Raw genomic sequence first — 20,706 nt, forward strand, 5'->3', positions numbered from 1 at the left:
CCTTCTCCAAGAAGACTGACACCAACTCTTTCCGTCTACTACTGTCCCATGTATCGGTTGGATTCAAGCATCCCTTCCATGTTCAGTGTCTACGTGGTGCCATGTGGCAGCTGGCTTGCACCAGCTTGCAAGAGCCATAGTGTGCATCTTTCTCAATCAGTGTTCTAACATGCCAGGTTGGTAGCTTGAAATTAGTCATGAGGAGAGTATTTTCAACAAGAAAATAACCAAATGCTGCATATTATGGTTCTCTTTTTCTGCAGAACCTGTTGCTACACTTGTACCAACACACTCTGCTGTGCTGTGCTTAGTCACTCAATGGTGTCTGACTCTTTGCTACCCCATGGACTGTAACCCACCAGGCCCCTCTGTCCATGGGGATTTTCTCCAGGCAAGAATACTGGAGTGGGTTGCCATGCCCTCCTCAGGGGGATCTTCCCAACCCAGGGATTGAACCCAGGTCTCCCGCATTGCAAGCAGATTCTTTACTGTCTGAGCCACCAGAGAAGCCCAAGAATACTGGAGTGGGTAGCCTATCCCTTCTCCAGGGGAACTTCCCAACCCAGGAATTGAAACCAGGTCTCCTGCATTGAAGTCAGATTCTTTACCAGGGAAGCCCACCAGCACATTACTGTATACATTTTTTTGTTTTGTTGTTTATCTCCTGTACTAGATTATAATTTCCATGAAGGTAGAGCCTTTATTAATTCTGTATTCCCAGCATCTGTTGCAGTGCCTGATAAAACATGTATATTTAATAATGTTTGTTGAATGAATGAACAAATGCACAAACCAACTACTGAGTAACAATAATCACACTGAACTGTGAGCTGAGGTCCTTGAAAGCAGAAACTGGCTCTTTTTTCATCTTTTGCATCCAGTACAGAGCCTAGCCCATAGAAGGAGATCAGGAAATGTTTATAAACAAGAGAATACAGTCTGCAAAGGGCTGGATCCATGTTGACTTCAGTTGCACTCTGACGAGCACCAAAAGACTGGACTGGACAACTGCTCTGGTAGTTTCCATTATGAGCCAAAAATAGAAACCAGCACTAATGCAGGCAGGGGGAAAGCACTGACCTGGAAGGCAAGGCTAAAGTTTTCTAATCCCATTGTAGCTATCTGATCTTGGGGCAAGTCACCTCCCCAACCCAGGGCATAGTTTTCCTATTGGTAAAATGAAGCAACTAGGAGTAGGTGATGGGGTCCATTCTAACTCACCAACTGTGATTCAGTTTGTGTCTGGAGCTTCCCCAGGAAAGGCTGCTCTAAAGTAGGGTAGGTGTGGGAAGAAGGTGGCTGACCTGGCAGAAATGCCCAGAAACCAAGGCCTGTGGTCCCCATTCCAGCCCCTCTTACCTTTCTCTGCTCCGTGATGGTGGCATCTGGCTTGAGGCTTCCCTGAGAATAATTATAGAGTGTTGGCCATTTTGCCTACTTAAGCTGGACGTGGATGGGGTCTCCTGCACCGGGGAGGAGCAGGAGACTCTACACACCTGGAAACCTGGGCTCGTTTGTGACAAACGTCTTGGCCGAGTTGGTCGCCCAGCCCCGTGTTTCCTGTTGCCATTTATGCTCCATAGAGGAGACCCTGGCCGCTGAAAGAGCCCTGAGTTGGATTAGGCTGAAGAGTAGAAGCTGGCACTCATTGAGGACACAGTGCGTTCCAGGTGCTGCTCTAAGCTAAGGGTTGGCAAACTATAAATCTGTGACCAAATCCTGTTTTTGTGTGGGTATTTGTTTTTGTATGGTACATGAGCTAAGAATGTATTTTACATTTTTAAATAATTCTATATTATCATGTTAGTTGCACAGTTGTGTCTTTGCGACCCCATGGACTATAGCCTGCCAGGCTCCTCTGTCCATGGAATTCTCCAAGCAAGAATACTGGAGTGGGCTGCTGTGCCCTCCTCCAGAGGATCTTTCTGACCTAGGAATTGAACCCATGTCTCCTACATCTCTTGCATTGCAGGCAGATTCTTTACTGTCCGAGCCACCAGGGAAGACCAAATAATTCTATAGATGTCTCTAAAACAGCCTTGAATTTTGCTCCTCAGCCCACAAAACCTAAAATACTTAACATCTAGCCTTTTACATAAACAGTTTGCTCACCCCAGCTCAAAATTTTAATTTGGATGAACTCTTAGTCCTCACAATAACCTTATGAAGTAGGTTCCTATTATCCCCATTTTACAGATGAGAAAACAGGCATAAAGAAGTAAAGTGGTTTACTGAAAGTCAAGTAGCCAAACAAATGCTCAAACTAAAAGCTGAGCATTAAGTTTTATTAAGTTAAGCATTAAGTTAAGTTTTATTTGGGAATCTTAATGAAGACTGTAGCCTGGCAGACAGCCTCTCAGATAGCTCTGAGGAACTGTTCCAAAAAGGTAAGGGAAGAGTTAGGATAAATAGGAGTTTTTCGTGGGAAAGAAAAACAAACAATAAATAAAATCCCAAAAAACATGTAGTTGAACATCAAAAGATTAGCCACACACACACACACACAAAACAGAACCTCAAATGAATGATTTCAGTGCTTTTCTGTGTATGGGAAGATGTACAGTAAGAATCCGGGCTCGTTGGAATAATTTCATAGATACAATGTATGCATCTTAACCACCTAGGGCCAGCATCCATGGCACAGACTGCTTCCTGTTTTTTTCCATCCTGAATTCCCCTCGGGGTGCACTGTGGGTGTGTGTGGGAGGGTGGCTGCAATAGCTGGTGGCTTGATGGGGTGTAGGGTGCAGGGACAGACATTCATTGTTTACTGGAACGGCAGGCAACATTCCCTTTCTACATGGTGAAGTCGGTATTTGATCCCAGGCAGCTGGTTTTTAAGTTCTTTCTCAAAATGAAACTGCCTGATGTTTTCACTAACCGGCACTGTGAGCTTTAAGAAGTCATTCCACTGTTTGTTAAACGAGGTGAGGGCACTGAACTCTACAGAAATTCTAAACCGAGAATGGGAGAGTCCTTGAGAGGAATAAACTCAGGGACTCTGTGGCCTCCACTGGAAACTACAAAGTTTAGTGTTTCTGCCTCTGTGCACAGCTGTATTTATTTGAGGAGAAAACCCGCCACTTTTCTCAGACGTGGGACTCCACAATTTAAAATAGATTAGAACGACTGGACTGGCTGCCTCGGAAACTCATTTCCAACTTCAACATCCTTTGATGTTCTTAATTAGGGCTGTCATTTTTGTGCCTCAAATGTTATCCCTTTAGGTTGTCTTTTATGACCACATGTTATTTATTTCAGGTGCCTTTTTAATGCAAATATTATCTATTAGATTATGTTTTTCTCCTTACCCTCAAAGCATTACATGTTCATCATTGACAAAAATGAGAAAAGTGGGAATTCCCTGGTGTTACAGTGGTTAGGTTTGGACTTGGCGTTTCCACTACTGTGGGTCTGGGTTGATTCCTGATCTGGGAACTAAGATCCCACAAGCTATTCAGCACAGTCAAAGAGAAAGAGAGAGAGAGAGAGAGGGAGGGAGGGAGGGAAAGGCATACAAACGTAAGAGAAAGTTAGGTTTTTCTATTGAGGTATTCAGCAATTCTAGGTGCATAATCCATATAAGTGGAGAAGGCAATGGGACCCCACTCCAGTACTCCTGCCTGGAAAACCCCATGGCAGACGAGCCTGGTAGGCTGCGGTCCATGGGGTCGCTAAGAGTCAGACACGACGGAGCGACTTCACTTTCACTTTTCACTTTCATGCATTGGAGAAGGAAATGGCAACCCACTCCAGTGTTCTTGCCTGGAGAATCCCAGGGACGGAGGATCCTGGTGGGCTGCCGTCTATGGGGTCGCACAGAGTCGGACATGACTGAAGCAACTTAGCAGCAGCAGCAGCAATCCATATAAGTGGGAAGGACAGGAACTGTGCTTTATAATCCTTTACTGTAATTATCCATATGTTTTTATGATATTTATTCAATATATTTGCATTGAGCCCCTGCTTGGCAGCCATAACTGTGTGGACTGTGAGCTCCTGAGAGTCAGGAGTTAGCTGCTATTTGTCTTTTATCCTCCCAGCCTGGTGCAGGGATGGTACATGGTGGGCACTCAAAGGGTTTGGAATGAATTAATGATGGCTGACTGACTGGCTGAATGGACAGTGAATGGATGTACAGGAAACCAGTCACATGGGTGGGAAAAGGAGGTGCCGGGTCCCGAGCAGGCTGGTTCTGTTGGCTCCCAGTTGCCTTCTCATCAGCAGACTCCGTGTTCTTGGAGAAGCTGTTGAGGGCAGACCTCATTTTCCCATCAGTCATGATTTGAAAGGTTATAGCTGAAGTTTAGCTGACAGAGCCAGGACTTCCCACATGAATCCAAAGAAATGAGTCCAATTTCTTGCATCCTACTTAGGCCAGAGGAACAATGAGGGCTTTCTGGCCCTTTGTCTTGGACCCGTACATCCCCACACTGGAAAACAATGAGATCGCCTCTGTCCTGCCTGTGCTTTCTCCTTCAACTTCTGAACTTTTCCCTTGTCCCACTCCTCCTCGCCTCTACTTCCGTCCCTGGTGTGAGTCTAGTGACTCACAACTGCTGAGAGCATACTCAGCTCCTGGGACAGACATTTGCAAATGATACATCCCCTGATAAGGGGTTAATACCCAAAATATACAAAGAAAGTCGGCATAAAAAAAAATTGAAAAATGGGCAGAGGATCTGAATAGACATTTTTACAAAGAAGACATACAAATGGTCAACTGACACACGGAAAGACGCGCCACATCGCCGACATCAGGGAAATTCAAATCAAAATCACAGTGAGATACCACTTCACATCAGTCAGAATGGATACTGTCAAAAAGATGACAAATGTTGGCAAGGATGTGAAGGAAAGAGGCCCTGTGCACTGTTAGTGGGATTTTAAATTGGTTCAGCCACTATGGAAAGACAAATGGAGCCACCTCAAAAAATTAAAAATAGAACTACCACATAATCCAATAGTTTTACTTCTGGGTATTTACCCAGAAAAAACAAAAACACTATTAAAAAGATATGTTTTCCAATGTTCGTTGCATTATTTACAATAGCCAAGATACAGAGGCAACCTAAGTCTCCATGGATATGAGCATGGACACTTAGTGAATGGATAAAGAAAATACGTTTTATATACATATAATATAGGTATATACACAATGGAATATTACTCAAGAATAATAAAAGAAGAAAATCTTGCCATTTTTAACAACATAGATGAACCTGATGGGTGTTATACTAAATGAAACAAGTCACATAGAGAAAGACAAAACTGCATAACCTAAATTATGTGGAATCTAAAAATATCTTAAAACAACAGGGACTTCCCTGGAAGTCCAATAGTTAAGAGTCTATGTTCCCAATGCAGAGTTCAATCCCTGGTCCAGAAACTAAGATCCCACCTGCACAGCCAAAAAAAATTACAAAAAAAATAAAACAAAACAGAAAACCCAGTGAAAATGGACTCATAGAATCAGAGAATAAGCAAGTCGTTGCCAGAAGAGGGGGAGAGGGGCAGGTGAATAAAATAGATACATGGGATTAAGTGGTACAAACCTCCAGTTATATATTAAGTCATGGGGATATAATATATGGCATAAGAAATAATACTATAATAACTTTATATGGGGACAGATTACTAGATTTTTCATGGTGATCATTTCATTATGTATGCAAATATATAATCATTATGTAATATAGTTGAAACTAACATAATATTGCATGTCAACTATATTTCAATTAAATTTTTTTTAAAAAGACAAATAGGCAGGGAGAAGCAGAAGTACAGACAACAGAGAAGACTGGGTACTTGAAGCTGTAGAAAGGACAGCACAAGAGCCAAGAAGAGCATCTACGGCTAGGAGGAGCGGAAGGTTCTGTCCTGCTCTCTAGCTTTGGCCACCAACATGCTCTAGACTGGACTTTCTTCACCTGCACAGTACTGATAATCTGTTTTTCTATAAGGGTGAATTCAGCCAAGATGTCAGAGCACAAAATTGTCTGCTGTTGGATAAAATCTAAGCCATATCATTACTTGGATTCAGTTGCGGGACAACTTTTTTTGTTTAAGTATTTTTTAAAATGTGGATCATTCTTTATTGAATTTGTTATAACATTGCTTCTGTTTAATGTTTTGGTTTTTTGGCCCTGAGGCATGTGGGATCTTAGCTCCCAAATCAGGGGTCGAACTCACAACCCCTGCATTGGAATGCAAAGGGGGAGTCCCTGAGAGACGATTTTGATGCCTTCATTTGGCAGCTGTAGAAGAACAAGAGGTTGGGATGTAGTTTGAACTTGTACATTAAGTGTGGTGGAGTTGAAAACCTGTGGGTTTGGGAAATTCACATGCTCTATAGCAGCTCGGTGTAAAACAAAGAGCATAATCTCAGAACCAAAAGAATGTGAATTCCGGCTTTGCCGTTTACTGTTTATGTATTCTTGGGAAAGCCCCCTTTTGCCTGAGTTTTCATAAGTAAGAATAACAGAACATACCTCATTTAGATGTTGCAGGGATAAAGATAACACATGTTGAGAAGCTGACCATGACAGCCTCTCAATAAATTGCTGATATTATAAACACTGCCCAGGAATCATGTGTTCCTAGAAAAGAGGAAATTGGTAGCTGAGTAAGGGACAGTTTGAATTACACCCACCTTCCTAATCAGAGAGGTTAGACAACAGGAACAAGCCCTCCACACAGCTTCCCAGGGATCCTCTGCTGGCAGCAACCCAGTTACGTGACATCATTTGCTGAACTGGACCACTGATGGAAACATCACAACCCAGGGGGTGAGGCTGGCACAGAGGCAAGGATGGGGGAGGAGGGATGTCTGTCCTAGACAAAGGCAAGGGAAGAGGCAGAAAGAGGCAGGAGGAGAACTGGGGGACAGAAGAGCTGGCTTCAAATCCATACCTGAGGGACGATGAAGTGGAGGGTGGAAATCATTTACTCTGTAGTGCTCTGAGTATGGAAATTTGGATCAGTCTGTGAAAATTACAGAGGCATAGAATTTTCCTAAATACGATGAGGAACTTTCTCATAAAGATTCTCAGGGCTGGAATGAGTTGTCTTGTGGGGGAGAATGGATGATTCACCGGCCCAGGTAATGCTTAAGCACCTGTTAGGGATTTGGAGAAGAGATTTCTCTCTTTGGGTGGGAGACTGGGATAAATGACCTCTGAAATCCTTTTCAATAATTCTAAGAAGCAGCACTTGGACCAGGCTTGCCCAGAAAAGCAGGTTAGTGTGGGGGTGAGACCTCGCACCACCTGCCTCCAACTCCAGCACAGCTAGAAGTGCTAAGAAACAGCATACACCTGCATTCCCCTCTGTGAGGAATCACACATCACCTGGCCAGCTCAAGGAAAGGAAACGCCAACACCGTGATTCATAAACGTGGGGTCTGGGAAACCTGGCTGCCTGGGCAATGTTGTGACAACATTGCCCAATCACTCCTCATTTGTTGCCAAGTCTCACCGGAAACTGATGCACTCAAAAGCCAGTGAGATTAACTACACAGTTACTAAACATAGAACTACCATATGATGCAGCAGTTTTACTACTGGGCACATACCTTGAGAAAACCATAATTCAAAAGGACACATGCACTCTTGTGTTCACAGCAGAGCTATTCACAATAGCCAGGAGATGGAAGCAACCTAAATGTCCATGGACAGATGATGGATAAAGAAGATGTGACACATATATACAAGGGACTATTACTCAGCCACTAAAAGGAACAAAATAGAGTCATTTGCAGAGATGTGGATGAACCTAGACTGTCATACAGAGTGAAGTAAGTCAGAAGGAGAAAAACAAATATCCTATATTGATACATATGTGTGGAATCTAGGAAAATAGTAGAGATGAACCTATTTTCAAGGCAGGAACACAGATGAAGACATAGAGAATCAACATGCGGACACTGGGTGGGAAGGAGAGGCAGGGATGAATTGGGAACTGTGATTGACATATATACATACCACGTGTGAAACAGCTAGTGGGAACCTGCTATAAAGCACAGGAGCCTCAGCTCAGTGCCCTGTGAAGATCTAGATAGGTGGGATAATTGGGGGCTGGGAGGGGTGGGAGGGAGATTCAAGAGGAAGGGGGTATATGATACACATAGCTGAGTCACTTCACTGTACAGCAGAAACTAAAACAACAGTGTAAAGCAATTACATTCCAATTTAAAAAAACAAAGTTACTAGGTGACTTTTCTCCAGTGCTAAAGCCCTGGGGGAAGAAGTCAGCTACCTCTAGAAGAAGAGACCAGAATGAGACGGGAGCCACTTAGGGTTTGCAATTTGTGGCATGGATATCATGACAAGATCATGAAAAGAAGACGGTTAGTAGCAGATACAGAAATGACCATGACACAGAGTTTTCGGGTGAGAATGCAGTCAAAAAACAAGCAGAACCACAGACGTCATAGCCAACCTCTCTCCTAAGAAAAGGAGTTAAGCCCCACCCAGATGCGCACACGCAAACAGAGAAATATGTTGTCTTGCCAGAAAAGTGAGACATCAGATTCCATTCCCTAGGCAGCTGAGTCCCAAAACACACTCAGTTCGCTAGCCCAACATCTTCAAACTACTCTCACTCATTTAAAACTTCAGAAAGAGCCCAAACTGTGCCATGGAAAAGTGCAGATCATGTTCAAACCCCTCCCCTACTGATTTCTCGCTGAGTGACCTTAAGCCTCAGCTTCCTAATCAGATGAATGGGGATGAGAATAGTTCATAGAATTGTTGGGGGGATTATATGGAATTTATTTATAAATAATAAATAAAAGCATAAATAAATAAATAAAAGCATTAAAGTGCCTGACACCATGTTGGTGATAAATAAGTGCTGGTTCATATTAATAAGAAAAACTATGGAAATGGAAAAAAAAAACAAGTAGAAGCAAAAACAGAAAACTGTACTCCAAATATTTCCTCCAAAACTTAATTTGAGGGATTAACTAGATTTAAAATTTTTTATTATAAACATTTTCACAATAACAAACAAGAAAACACAGAGTTCCCATTGCCTGGCTCTTTTGAATTCTAATAGTCTGCAATACTTGAGTTGCATTTTTAAAAAAATGAAGCACTGAAGACTCTTGTCTATTTGCTTCTCTGCATCTTGTCCCCAGCCCTTGGATGACTCCCCGTTCTTTCTATGGTTTGTTTCTTGGAGCCTCTGTCCACTTTCTGCCTAGTGACCATCACAGCCACCTTCTCTCTGTAGTTTCTGCATTCTGGCTGGCAGGACCACTTGATTCCTCCAGGACTCCAAGCTCCCTCCGAGGAAGAAGAGGAACCCTGACCAACCTTCAGGCCCTGTCCACCATTTCAATGGCTGCTCCTTATGAAGCCTAAAGCTGACGCTGGTCAGGTCAGAAATAAGAGTGAGGGCTCTTCCCAGCATGGCGCTAGGCAGCACCACAGACATTACACCACTGAATCCTCAAAGCTCTAAGACGCAACCATTGAAGCACCTGCTGGTAGCCTAGCAGCCCAGAATTCAAATGGAGGCCGCTTTTTCAGCAAAGCAGAGACATCAGGGACCACTTTCACTCTAGTGTGGGAGGAACGAGTGATTAGCGGACTAAGCCCTAGCGTTTCCAGGTGTGAGCTCACTCGTGCGCCCTACACGATTTTAATAGCTATTTTGTGCTCTTCACAAACCAGAACTTTCTAAAAAGTGTTTGTATAATTAAGGGAAAGAAAAATAATAAAAGACAACCCAAGGAACATGAGATGAGATTCTAACCCCTTCATGCTTTCAGTTCCCTTCCATCTTAATTAATTGACATGTACATCTGTAGTCAGGAGACCTGGATTCTAGGCCTGGCCTCTCTACCTATAAGCCTGTGACCATGAACAAGCCCTCTTCCCCTCCACAGGTCTCTGTTTCCACATCAGTAAAATGGGGATAATAATATCTTCTCTACCTACCCCTAGGGTGTTGTAGGTATTCCAACAGAAAATGGGAGTAGAAATGCTAACACACTCTAGATCCTCTCTAGATACTCTCCGTATTCCTGCATCCGGTGGGGGCGGGGGAATGATAAGGGTTCTCGGGCAGCTCCCCTCCCTAACACCCAGCTCCTGTCAGCAATCCGCACAATCACCAGCTTTGTGCTTTTATGATCTCAAAGCATCCTCACATTCCCGAGAGGGCTGATAATAATAGCTAAGCTTAATTCCACCTAGAATATGCTAAACACTCTGTTGGGTTTTTTTTATATTCTTTATCTTGAATCATTAAAATAATTATGGATGGTAAGTATTTTACTAATAAACACACTTTTATTTTTGTGTTTTGCTTTTGTGAATCACCTCCTTGAATATAAAACTGATGTGTTGGTATTGGTCTAATACCAAGGAAAACCAGAACATCAACAACAGATTAGAAAAGAGAGTACAAGAATAGATGAAGTATGAAGTTCAGTGGAGGGGGAAAGCATGTTCTCCATAATAAGATGGGAAATAATCCTTTTCCCAGATGTTGGGGAAATGTAGGCATTATTATCCCTATTTTATAACTAAGGAAATTGAGACTCAGGGAGGTGAAGTAATACACAGACAGTAAGTGATGTAAAACCAGAATTGGAGGCAAAGTCTTACTATAGAGCCAAAGCTCATTTTCTTTCAATCATACTATACTGATTGCCTCGAGAATCCTTGTCTATTCTAACCCTCATCAGACTAAACCTTCCTTCCTACAGTTATTAAATGTCTGAAAGTGAAGCTGGTCAGTTGTGTCCGACTCTTTGTGACCCCATGGACTGGGGCCTGCCACGCTCCTCCATCTATGGGATTTTCCAGGCAAGAATACTGGAGTGGGTTGCCATTTCCTTCTCCAAGGGATCTTCCTAACCCAGGGATGGAACCCGGGTCTCCGGCACTGCAAGCATTCTCCTTGCCATCTGAACCACCAGGGAAGTGTATTAAAAGCCTGGGATAAGAGCAAAAATAACACTCAGGTATCATTACCTGGTCTTCCTTGAAATGAGGTGCTAGGAAGGTAGGTTATGGTGAGGATAGAGGTTTGTGGCTGGGGTAGGTGATGAGAATTGGCCCAGAAGGGAAATACTGAATTGGTCAACAGCAACATTCCTAGGAGTATATGTTGATACTACAATACTCTGGGCACAACTCAACATTAATTAAGCCAATAAATATATTACTGAACACCTAACACATGCTGGCGCTGGAGCTACAGTGCTCAGATGTGGTTCCTGCCCTGATATACTCTTGTGAATCCTGAATTCATAGAACCCTTTTGTTAAATATTTAAAAATTAAAAAAGAAAAAACAGAACTAAAGCTAACACATGGTATTTTGCAGACCTAGGTGGGAAACAAAGAATGAAGCGGGTATCAGAGGATCTTGGTATTTGTGTGCAAGAACCATAGAATTTAAGAAAGTGAATGCAAGTTGTCTTTGCTTCTGTCCATCTTCCATAGAAGTTACTGAGAATGGACTGGTGACACGGCTGGTTTCTAGCCCAAATAAGGCCCAGGCATTGGGGCTGTCCTAGCTAAGTAGACACCATTGTATACATTCTGCAGCTCTGAGACCCTTTTCCCTTCAGCTTTCCTTTTGCTGGTCTGGGACCCATTGGAATATCAAGCAGGTGGCTTTCAGTTATAGGGGATTGTGGCTACCTAGTCAGTAGTTGGAAGAGTGAGAAGATAGATATTTAAATACTAAAAAGGCAATCTACTATTTTTATAGTGTCTTACAGCTTATAAAGCTTTGGCATCTACCATCTCATCTATTTACACTGGATCCTCAGGATGACTTATGAAGTAGAGAATTGCTATTATCTCCATTTTAGCGGGGGGATCACCAAGCCCAGAAAAGTTGGTGTTGCCATTCTGGTGTTAGAGGAATTACTTCATCCTGACTTCAATATCCTGGAGGTGACCCAAGAGCTGAGTGTTAAACAGAGTCCAGGTAGATGACTTCACAAAGGTTTGAAAATATGACGAAGCCTGGAGAGGCAAGACGAAGCAAGATAAAGATGGTGATGGTGGTGACCATGACAATAGCTAACACCTGTCTATGCTTACCAAGTTTGGATACTGTTAGAACACACACTGTCCTAAGTGGTTTATTTAGGCTTATTTACATTAATTCTCACACCTATCTTGTTAGGTAGATACTTTTATTATCCCATTTTATTTACAGATGAGGATAGGTAACTAAGGCACAGAGAAGTTACATAACTTGAGAAATATGGCCAAAATCACATATGATCTTGTGTGCTAACTTAAGAAGTACGAGTTTCATCCTAAGAGCCAAGGGCACCTCCCACTCTGTGCATGAAAGATTCTCAGCAGAGAGAAGATGGGCACAGGTTTGTGATGTAGAAATCCTTCTCTTGTTCAGGGTGGACTGGGTGTTGGGGAGGGGAAAACTGAGGAGGATCCTGGTTCAAGAACCTAAACAGAGACAGTGGGAGTAGAGAGCAGAATGCCAGTTTCTTGTGGGTAAGAAACTGACCCCCACATGTTTCTGCTTTCTCTGCCTGTAAAGGCAGAATAATATATATCCACCTACCCCGCCTCAGGAATTGCTAGAAAATTAATGGGGTAGAAACCTGACTGGCTTTCATGTGTTAAACAACACCCTGAACCACTGCTGGTGTTCTTTAAATGCTGAGCATATAAAATGTGCTCTGACTGGAGGAGCCGGGAATAATTATAGCTTGCTAATCATTGTTAATTTTACCACAGATTTGAAATCCTGAACTTTCTCAATGATTCAAAAAAGAGATGGCAACACTTGCATCCCATCCCAGTAGCCACACAGAAGCAGACAAGTAATTTCTCACAAGCTCCATTCGTTATTTGCAGTGGTTCAGCTACTTACATGAGGCGTAGTGAAAGAAAAGCAATAATTTGTTCTTTTAGAATCAAATTATACAAGGAACTCCTTATAGTCTTGCTGGTTCTTTGAAAGAATGTGTTCCTTTTCATCTCCCTATATTGACTACGTGCATAAATATTCCCAGTTTGTGGTGTTTGAAGAAGAGGGGGGGAAAGTGTTTAACAGAACTTCTAATATCCTGGCCACCAGGACACTTGGGTTTTAACTGTGATATGGTAACAGACCTGTTTCTAAACCTTCCTTCAGATTCGGCACCACTATTTCCATAAGCACTTACTTAAGGTCTCAGAACAGCCAGGCAGAGTTGCAAAGGCATCTCCAAGGAATCTGAGGAAACTGTTGGCCCGGTGACTTTAAATTCTCTAAGCCTCACCTACACCGCCTATGGAATGGGTCTGATAGACAGTGACTACCTGTCAGGTAGTCCTGACTACCTGTCAGGACCTGACGTGAGGATGAGATAATGTTTGTGTACTGTAAACTATATGCTGCTGCTAAGTCGCTTCAGTCGTGTCCAACTCTGTGGGACCCCATAGACGGCAGCCCACCAGGCTCCCCGTCCCTGGGATTCTCCAGGCAAGAACACTGGAGTGGATTGCAAACTATATAAATCCACGCAGGGAACTGTAAGACTTAAAGGGGTTCGATCCCTGGGTGGGAAAGAACCCATGGAGGAGGGCATGGCAACCACTCCAGTATTCTTGCCTGGAGAATCCCATGGATAGAGGAGCCTGGTGGGCTCCAGTCTACAGAGTTGCAAAGAGTAGGAAGCGACTGAAGTGACTTAGCACGAAAGCAAGGGACTGAGAAAAGAAGTGAGGAAGTGAAAGAACTTAAAGGAGGGACAAGGGCTGGAACAAAACCTGACAGTCCCACGCCATCCTTCTCAATACAATTTCTGAGAACTCCAGCCCCGGAGAGCAGCCTGGACGCCCAAGGTTCTGGGCTGGAGGCCGCGCCTAGGGCGGGTCCCTTCTCGGGTGGGGCCGCGCGGGCCGGGGGCAGTACTCCGCTCCCCCCTCACCCACCACCCCCGCCCTCAGCCGAGTATCGGTTTTCCTTTCCCAGGCTTTCGGTCCAGAGGAGACGGAACAGCCTCCGCCTCCCTGATCCTATCACGGGAGGCGCAGGCCCGGCTGAGCCTTTAGTGAGAAGGGGACAAGAGCCCGGAAAGGGGCGGGCGGGGTATCTGTCACCCAAATACCAGCGGGTGAGTCGGCGGCCAAACCAGCCCGGCAGGTCCGGCGAAGTATAAGAGCTGGAGGGAGCGGCCGGCGGCAGACGCCTGGATACCGTCCCACACGCCGGAGCCGGAGCCCTGCGGAGTCTCCAGTCCTCGCCAGCCCGCGCCGGGTTCTCGCTCCTCCGCCCCACCATGGCCCGGGGCCCGGGCCTCGCGCTGCCGTCGCCGTGGCTCCTGATGCTGGCGGCGGTGATCGGCCACGCGGCCGCGCAGAACCAGTGCGTGTGTCCCACCAACAAGATGACCGTGTGCGACGAGCGCGACCCGAGCGGCCGCTGCCAGTGCCGCGTGCTCGGCTCGAACCAGGCGGTCAACTGTTCCACGCTCACGTCCAAGTGCCTGCTGCTCAAGGCGCGCATGAGCGCCTCCCACAGCGGCCGCGCGCTGGTGCGGCCGAGCGAGCACGCGATCGTGGACAACGACGGCCTGTACGACCCGGACTGCGACCAGCAGGGGCGCTTCAAGGCGCGCCAGTGCAACCAGACGTCGGTGTGCTGGTGCGTGAACTCGGTGGGCGTGCGCCGCACCGACAAGGGCGACCTGAGCCTGAAGTGCGACGAGGTGGTGCGCACCTACCACATCCTTATTGACCTGCGCCACCGCCCGGACGCCCCAGCCTTCAACCACTCGGACCTGGACGCTGAGCTGCGGCAGCTCTTCCAGCAGCGCTATCTGCTGCAGCCCAAGTTCGTGAGTGCTGTGCACTACGAGCACCCTACCATCCAGATCGAGCTGCGCCAGAACTCGTCGCAGAAGGTCGCCGGCGAGGTGGACATCGGCGACGCCGCGTACTACTTCGAGAGGGACGTCAAGGGCGAGTCGCTGTTCCTAGGCCCCCGCGACCTCAACTTGCGCGTGGGCGGACAGCCCCTGGTCCTGGAGCAGATGCTCATCTACTACCTGGACGAGAAGCCCCCCCAGTTCTCCATGAAGCGCCTCACCAGCGGCCTCATCGCCGTCGTCGTGGTGGTCGTGGTGGCGGTGGTCGCCGGCGTGGCCGTCCTGGTGATCACCAATCGCAGAAAGTCGGGAAAGTACAAGAAGGTGGAGATCAAGGAACTGGGGGAGATAAGACAGAAACCCAGCTTGTAGGTACCGGCGGGGCTGGGGTGGGGTAGGGTATCGTATTTCAGCAAGGTTCCAAACCCAAGTGAGTCAGTCACCTTGATTCTTGGCCCCCCGCAGGAGACATTTCTCCTCTCACATTCCTGCCTCTCCCCACCGCCACCATATTTAATAGATCCTGTTCTCAGGGTTACCTCGCTTTCTGACTTCTGTCCTGAAGAAAGCATTTCTAAAATTCCTTCCCTTTCGGTCCAACCAGAAACCTGACTCCAAGAGTTAAGGGAAGTTTGGCATAGGGTTATGTATAAGAATCAAGTGTCTGTATGACAACCCAGCCTGGTTTACAAATGCGGAAATCCATGCTGAAGGCTTAAACGCTTTTAGCTGGGAAACAGCTGCTGTCTTGGGTTTAAGTTATTTCATTAGCTCCACTTGTCTCGTGGCCTTCCTGATGAGGAGTTCGCTAATTGGGCCCATGCTGTATCTTCATTTCCCATCGTTTGTATTACTGACCACACATGCTTGTCACCGGGAAAGAAGCCTGTCTGAGCTGCCTGCACATTTTAGATGTCTTTATTTGAGGGCAGACTTTGGCCCAGAAACTCAGCATCTGTTCCTCAACTTGCCCTTATTACAGCTGATACTAGTAATGTTTCTTTTGTAAAATGTTTGTACATAGGTTGTCTTTGATAATGCTGTTGTGATTTTTTTTAAAAACATGAATTTAATAAAATATGGAAAAGGCACAAACCAAAAGATGGAATTTGTGAAAACTTGCTCCATATTTAATATGATTTGGGACTGCTCTAATTTCCTATGACTCAGATTTCTTATTTCAAATTTTAGCACTTCTTAGCAGGATGGGCCTTTTCCCATAGCCACTCTGGTGTTTCTGAGATCCCTGAGCTGGCAAGTGTAAACACAGGTGTTTCTAAATAAGGTTGTTTGGAAACCCACTGCTTGAGGGTAGGTCTGAGGGAACTGCCTAGAACCAGCCAGTGTTGTCAGGAAAGGGGACCAGCCTAAGGTTATCACCAATGAGAATTCTCCCCTGGAGAAGAAAACTCTACCTTTGTCTATGAGTTAAATGACTTTCCCACATGGGCACAGCCAGTCTGTAGCGGGCTCCTGCTCTGGCTGTGTGTGTGCATGTGCCCACATAGTCTGTTTTCCTAAGATTTTACTAGTAAGGTGCTTTAAAAACTTACTGCGTTTTAGCTGCCAAAAATCTTGTCTCACATTTATCTTCTTGTTTTTACTCATTCACGCTTATTTATGTGAAGCAGGGTGTGTTAGAAGGTCACAGTGGGGTAGCCTAGTGGTAAACAAGTTACTGCAATTCTGGGAGTTGCTGCAAGCACGGGCATGTTCGAGGATGGAGTGGTACATCCAACCCCAGATAGCTAGGTCTAGGACCTCAGTTTCTTCCGCAGAATACATCTCACATTCCTCCTCTGACTTGCACTCTGGTCTATGCCTGCCCCTCAGGAATGAAGCACCAGTAAGATTTGGGGTGAGAGAGCCCTAAGCTGCTGCCTGGGCAGCTTGGCGCCGTGACGGGTGTGTGTTGAAAGAATGATACCTTTTGGTCCCCAGAGTCTCTTCAGCCTGCAAGCACTCCTGCTAAGGGAAGGCTTCAAACATCCTTTCAGGTGAAAATAGGGCTTAAAAAGCGGAGAAGGCTGATGTAGGCTGGCTGTGGAAAGGACAGCTGACGTGCCTGAGGTTAGAATGAGAACCTTAACAATGAGTGAAACAACTCTCAGGCCACCTTCCCACCCCTCACCCACCCTCCCGCACCCCTACTCCCCCCATCACTGAAATACCTTAGCTAAAGAGACCTTGGCAATCACTTCTATCCTAACCTCTCATCTTACGGATGAAAGGGTGAGTGACTTCTCAAGATTAATGTTTCTGTGACCCAGCTGAAACTAGACAGATTCTTGATTCCTCATCCAGTATTCTTTTCACTGCATCACACTGCCATTGTTTCGAGAGTCACTTCAGAAAACTATCACTTGACTGCCCAGAAAGTAAACAGATTAAGGACTGAGTGGGCGGCTGAACAAAGGAAAAAGTTCTGAGCAACCCCATTCTTCATCAGAATGTGGCTTTTGGATAATTTCTGAATGTCTGCATTAATTCTGGGCTGAGTCATTGATTGCACTTTATTTACAGTTTGTAAAGCACTTTCGCTTGTATCATCTCTGAGGCGCTGGGTTACTGACAATCAAGTGTTGACAAACCTGGGTTCAAATCCTGCTTTACTGGGCAATAAGTCACTTAACTCTCCACTTTCCTTATCTGCTGAAAACTACAAATCTCTATTATAAAAATTAAATGAAGGTAATTGATAGGAGTGCCTAGAACTTGGTGTTCAGTTTTTCCCTCTCTTATAGATTAGGTCCCCCGTAGCTCAGTTGGTAAAGATTCTGCCTACAAACGATTCCTGGGTTGGGAAGATACCCTGGAGAAGGAAATGGCAACCCACTCCAGTATTCTTGCCTGGAGAATCCCACTGACAGAGGAGCCTGGCAGGCTACAGTCCATGGGGTCACAAGAGTCGGGCACAACTTAGGACTAAATCACGATGGATTATGTTCATTTCACATGTCAGAAAACAGGTCCACAGAGGCTGAGGCTGAGTGACTCATGATCACACATCCTCCATGTGCCAAAGCCAGAATGTAGAACCCTTGTTTCAGCTTTCTAGCCCAGGTTTCCACCCCAGGCACCAAGCAGGTTCCATGCCTGTGTGCTCAGTCGCTAAGTCATGTCTGACTCTTGGTGATCCCATGGACCGCAGCCCGCCAGGCTCTTCTGTCCATGGGATTTTCCAGGCAAGAATACCAGAGTGGGTTGCCATTTCCTCCTCCAGGGGATCTTCCCCACCCAGGGATCGAAGCCAGGTCTCCTGTGTCTCCTGCATTGCAGGTGGATTCTCTACCCACTAAGCCACTTGGGAAGCTCCAGCAGGTTGAGACATCTTTCCTATTCACTTCTTCCAAGGAAGAGCTCCTCATACTCTGTTCTGTACTCAGCTCACTTCTGTCAGTCACAGAACTATACTATCCAGAATTGGCTCTCTCCAGGGGTTTAGCCACCACTGGATTCCTCCTTCCCACCCCCCTACCCCAACTTAACATTTACTATTTTGAGCTCTGGCCTGGGGCTGCTTTTGACAGGAATGTGAAGAGCAGGTATGATTCACCTTGCAGGTCACAACTTGTCTTCTGAGCCCTGCCGGAGGTTTCATTTGATTTCCTTGTTTTGGTCACCAGGGCTGTCTCCACTCTCGCTATTTCCTTAATTAGAGCAATTTTTTTGGACCCACCTCATGGCTTGTGAGATCTTAGCTCCCCAACCAAGGATTGAACCCATGCCCTCAGCAGTGAGAGCATGGAGTCCTAACCACCTGTACCACCTGGAAATTCCAAGAGCAATTATTTAAATCACATACTTTTTACCTGCTTACGTACTTTTGGCGTCACCGTTTTTCGAATAGAATCACAACGTCAGAGCTGGAAAGAGGATCATTTAGTCCAAGAGTTCATTTTCTGGATGAAGAAACTGAGGCCCAGAGAGGAGAATGGGTTTAACCAAGTCTTGCAGATAGTGGCTGAGCTACCCTATAGCTCCAATACCCTGACTTCTGTCTTGTCTAATGTCTGTTCCACTTGTCTCCCTAGTCTCCTCTTCATTTTCACTCTATCATTTCTGTTCTTAAATTGTTGTGCGTTTCCTTTAGTTTCTTAATATCACTTAAATGGGAGCGATACTTTGGTCGAGTGTAAAATGTGTGGGTTTTGAATTTACCTGGCCTTTCAGACCTCTTTTTTTCTTATTTGTAAAACAAGTGAGTCTTGTCTACTATGCTTGGTTTTAAAGATTAGACATAAGAAAAGATTGAGTACATATTTAGTAAATGATCAGTCTTGATAGAATGACAGCAAGACCCCTCAAGATCCAAATAACTAACTAGTCACGGTTGAACTCTCTCCAATGCAATGCAAACAGCACTTTCAGCCTGCTTCCCTAAAGGGACTTCTCTGTCCATAGGCGTCTGCTCTCAGGGAGATGAGAGCAAACTTTGAGGTTACCTGTTTATAGAGGTGAAGTCACAGTCTGCCTGGTTTGTATGAAATGGCTGCCAAAGCTGAGTGAGATACCTTCGACTCTGATGTGAGAAAGAAATAAATGCTTTTGTTTTTAAATTATGTCATTGTTGGGTCTCTGTAAGAGTCTTTTATTTTAGCATAATCTTTTACCCAAACAAGTATTGGTGGCCATATTATTATTCCTGTAACAGACAAAGGGAAAAAAAAAAAGACACTGAAAGTTAAATTACTTGCCTGTAGTCACACATCTAATAAGTGGCATATCTGAGTTTAGAGCCCTGGCAATGCTGCTGCTGCTAAGTCGTTTCAGTCGTGTCTGACTCCTAGCGACCCCATTGATGGCAGCCCACCAGGCTCCCCTGTCCCTGGGATTCTCCAGGCAAGAATACTGGAGTGGGTTGCCATTTCCTTCTCCAATTCATGAAAGTGAAAAGTGAATGTGAAGTCGCTCAGTCATGTCCGACTCCTAGCGACCCCATGGACTGCAGCCTACCAGGCTTCTCCGTCCATGGGATTTTCCAGGCAACAGTACTGGAGTGGGTTGCCATTGCCTTCTCCCAGAGCCCAGGCACATTGGCTCTTAAACCCAGGTTCTTAACCAATGTATTATACTGTCTCCTAGGATTTATAAATTTGCTAGCCAGAGTATACTAGCTTCTGTTACAACATATTACTGCAAATCTAGTGGGTTAAACAGTACACATTTATACATAGTTATTACCTTACAGTTCTCTAGATAAGAAGGCTAGAAAAGACACTGGTTTCATTAGGCTAAAATCAAGATATCTGCATGTTGCATTCCTTTCTGAGGGTGCCAGGGGAGATTTTGTTTCCTGCTCATTCAGTTTATTGGCAGGATTCAGTTCCTTTTCAGTTATGGGACCTAGATGTTTGATTTTTTCTCACAGGCTGTAAACGAAGTGTTTTCCCCAGTTTGTAGTGGCAGCCTATGTTTCTTACCTCATGCCCCACTTTCTTCATTTTCAAAACCAGTGATGGCAAGTAGAAACTTCACACTGAATCTTTCTCCATTGTCCCATCTTTTTACGAAAAATGTCTCACTTGTGAGGACCCACGTGATTAGGTTGGGTCACCCACATAGTCCAGGATAAGATTATCTTCCCTCAAGGCCTCTAACTTTAATCATATCTGCAAAGTCCCTTTTGCCATTAATGTAACATATCCACAAATCCTGGGAATTAATTTGTAGGCACCTTGACTGGGGAGGGCATTATTCTGTCTACCCCTCAGAGAATGCCCTGTTCCCCACAAATCCATGCTCTTAACCATTATACTCTACTGCCTCTGTAAAATTTCAGGCCTGAGTGCAATTCTGTATTTTGTGATAAAAGAGCTCTTTCCCCCATGACCCTCTGCTTTGTCCCTTTTTGAA

General features: G+C 45.1%; 1 protein-coding gene across 1 annotated transcript; it reads left to right on the forward strand.

The window, feature by feature from the left end:
• The first annotated feature begins 14,114 nt into the window (after positions 1-14,114).
• On the forward strand, positions 14,115-15,958 carry TACSTD2 (tumor associated calcium signal transducer 2). Its single transcript, XM_061411787.1, has one exon. It carries the CDS (start codon positions 14,263-14,265, stop codon positions 15,220-15,222), a length of 960 nt encoding a protein of 319 aa, XP_061267771.1. The 5' UTR covers positions 14,115-14,262; the 3' UTR covers positions 15,223-15,958.
• Positions 15,959-20,706: the final 4,748 nt, after the last annotated feature.

The sequence above is a fragment of the Bos javanicus genome, chromosome 3 (assembly GCF_032452875.1).
Source record: "Bos javanicus breed banteng chromosome 3, ARS-OSU_banteng_1.0, whole genome shotgun sequence".
Classification (NCBI taxonomy): Eukaryota; Metazoa; Chordata; class Mammalia; order Artiodactyla; family Bovidae; genus Bos; species Bos javanicus.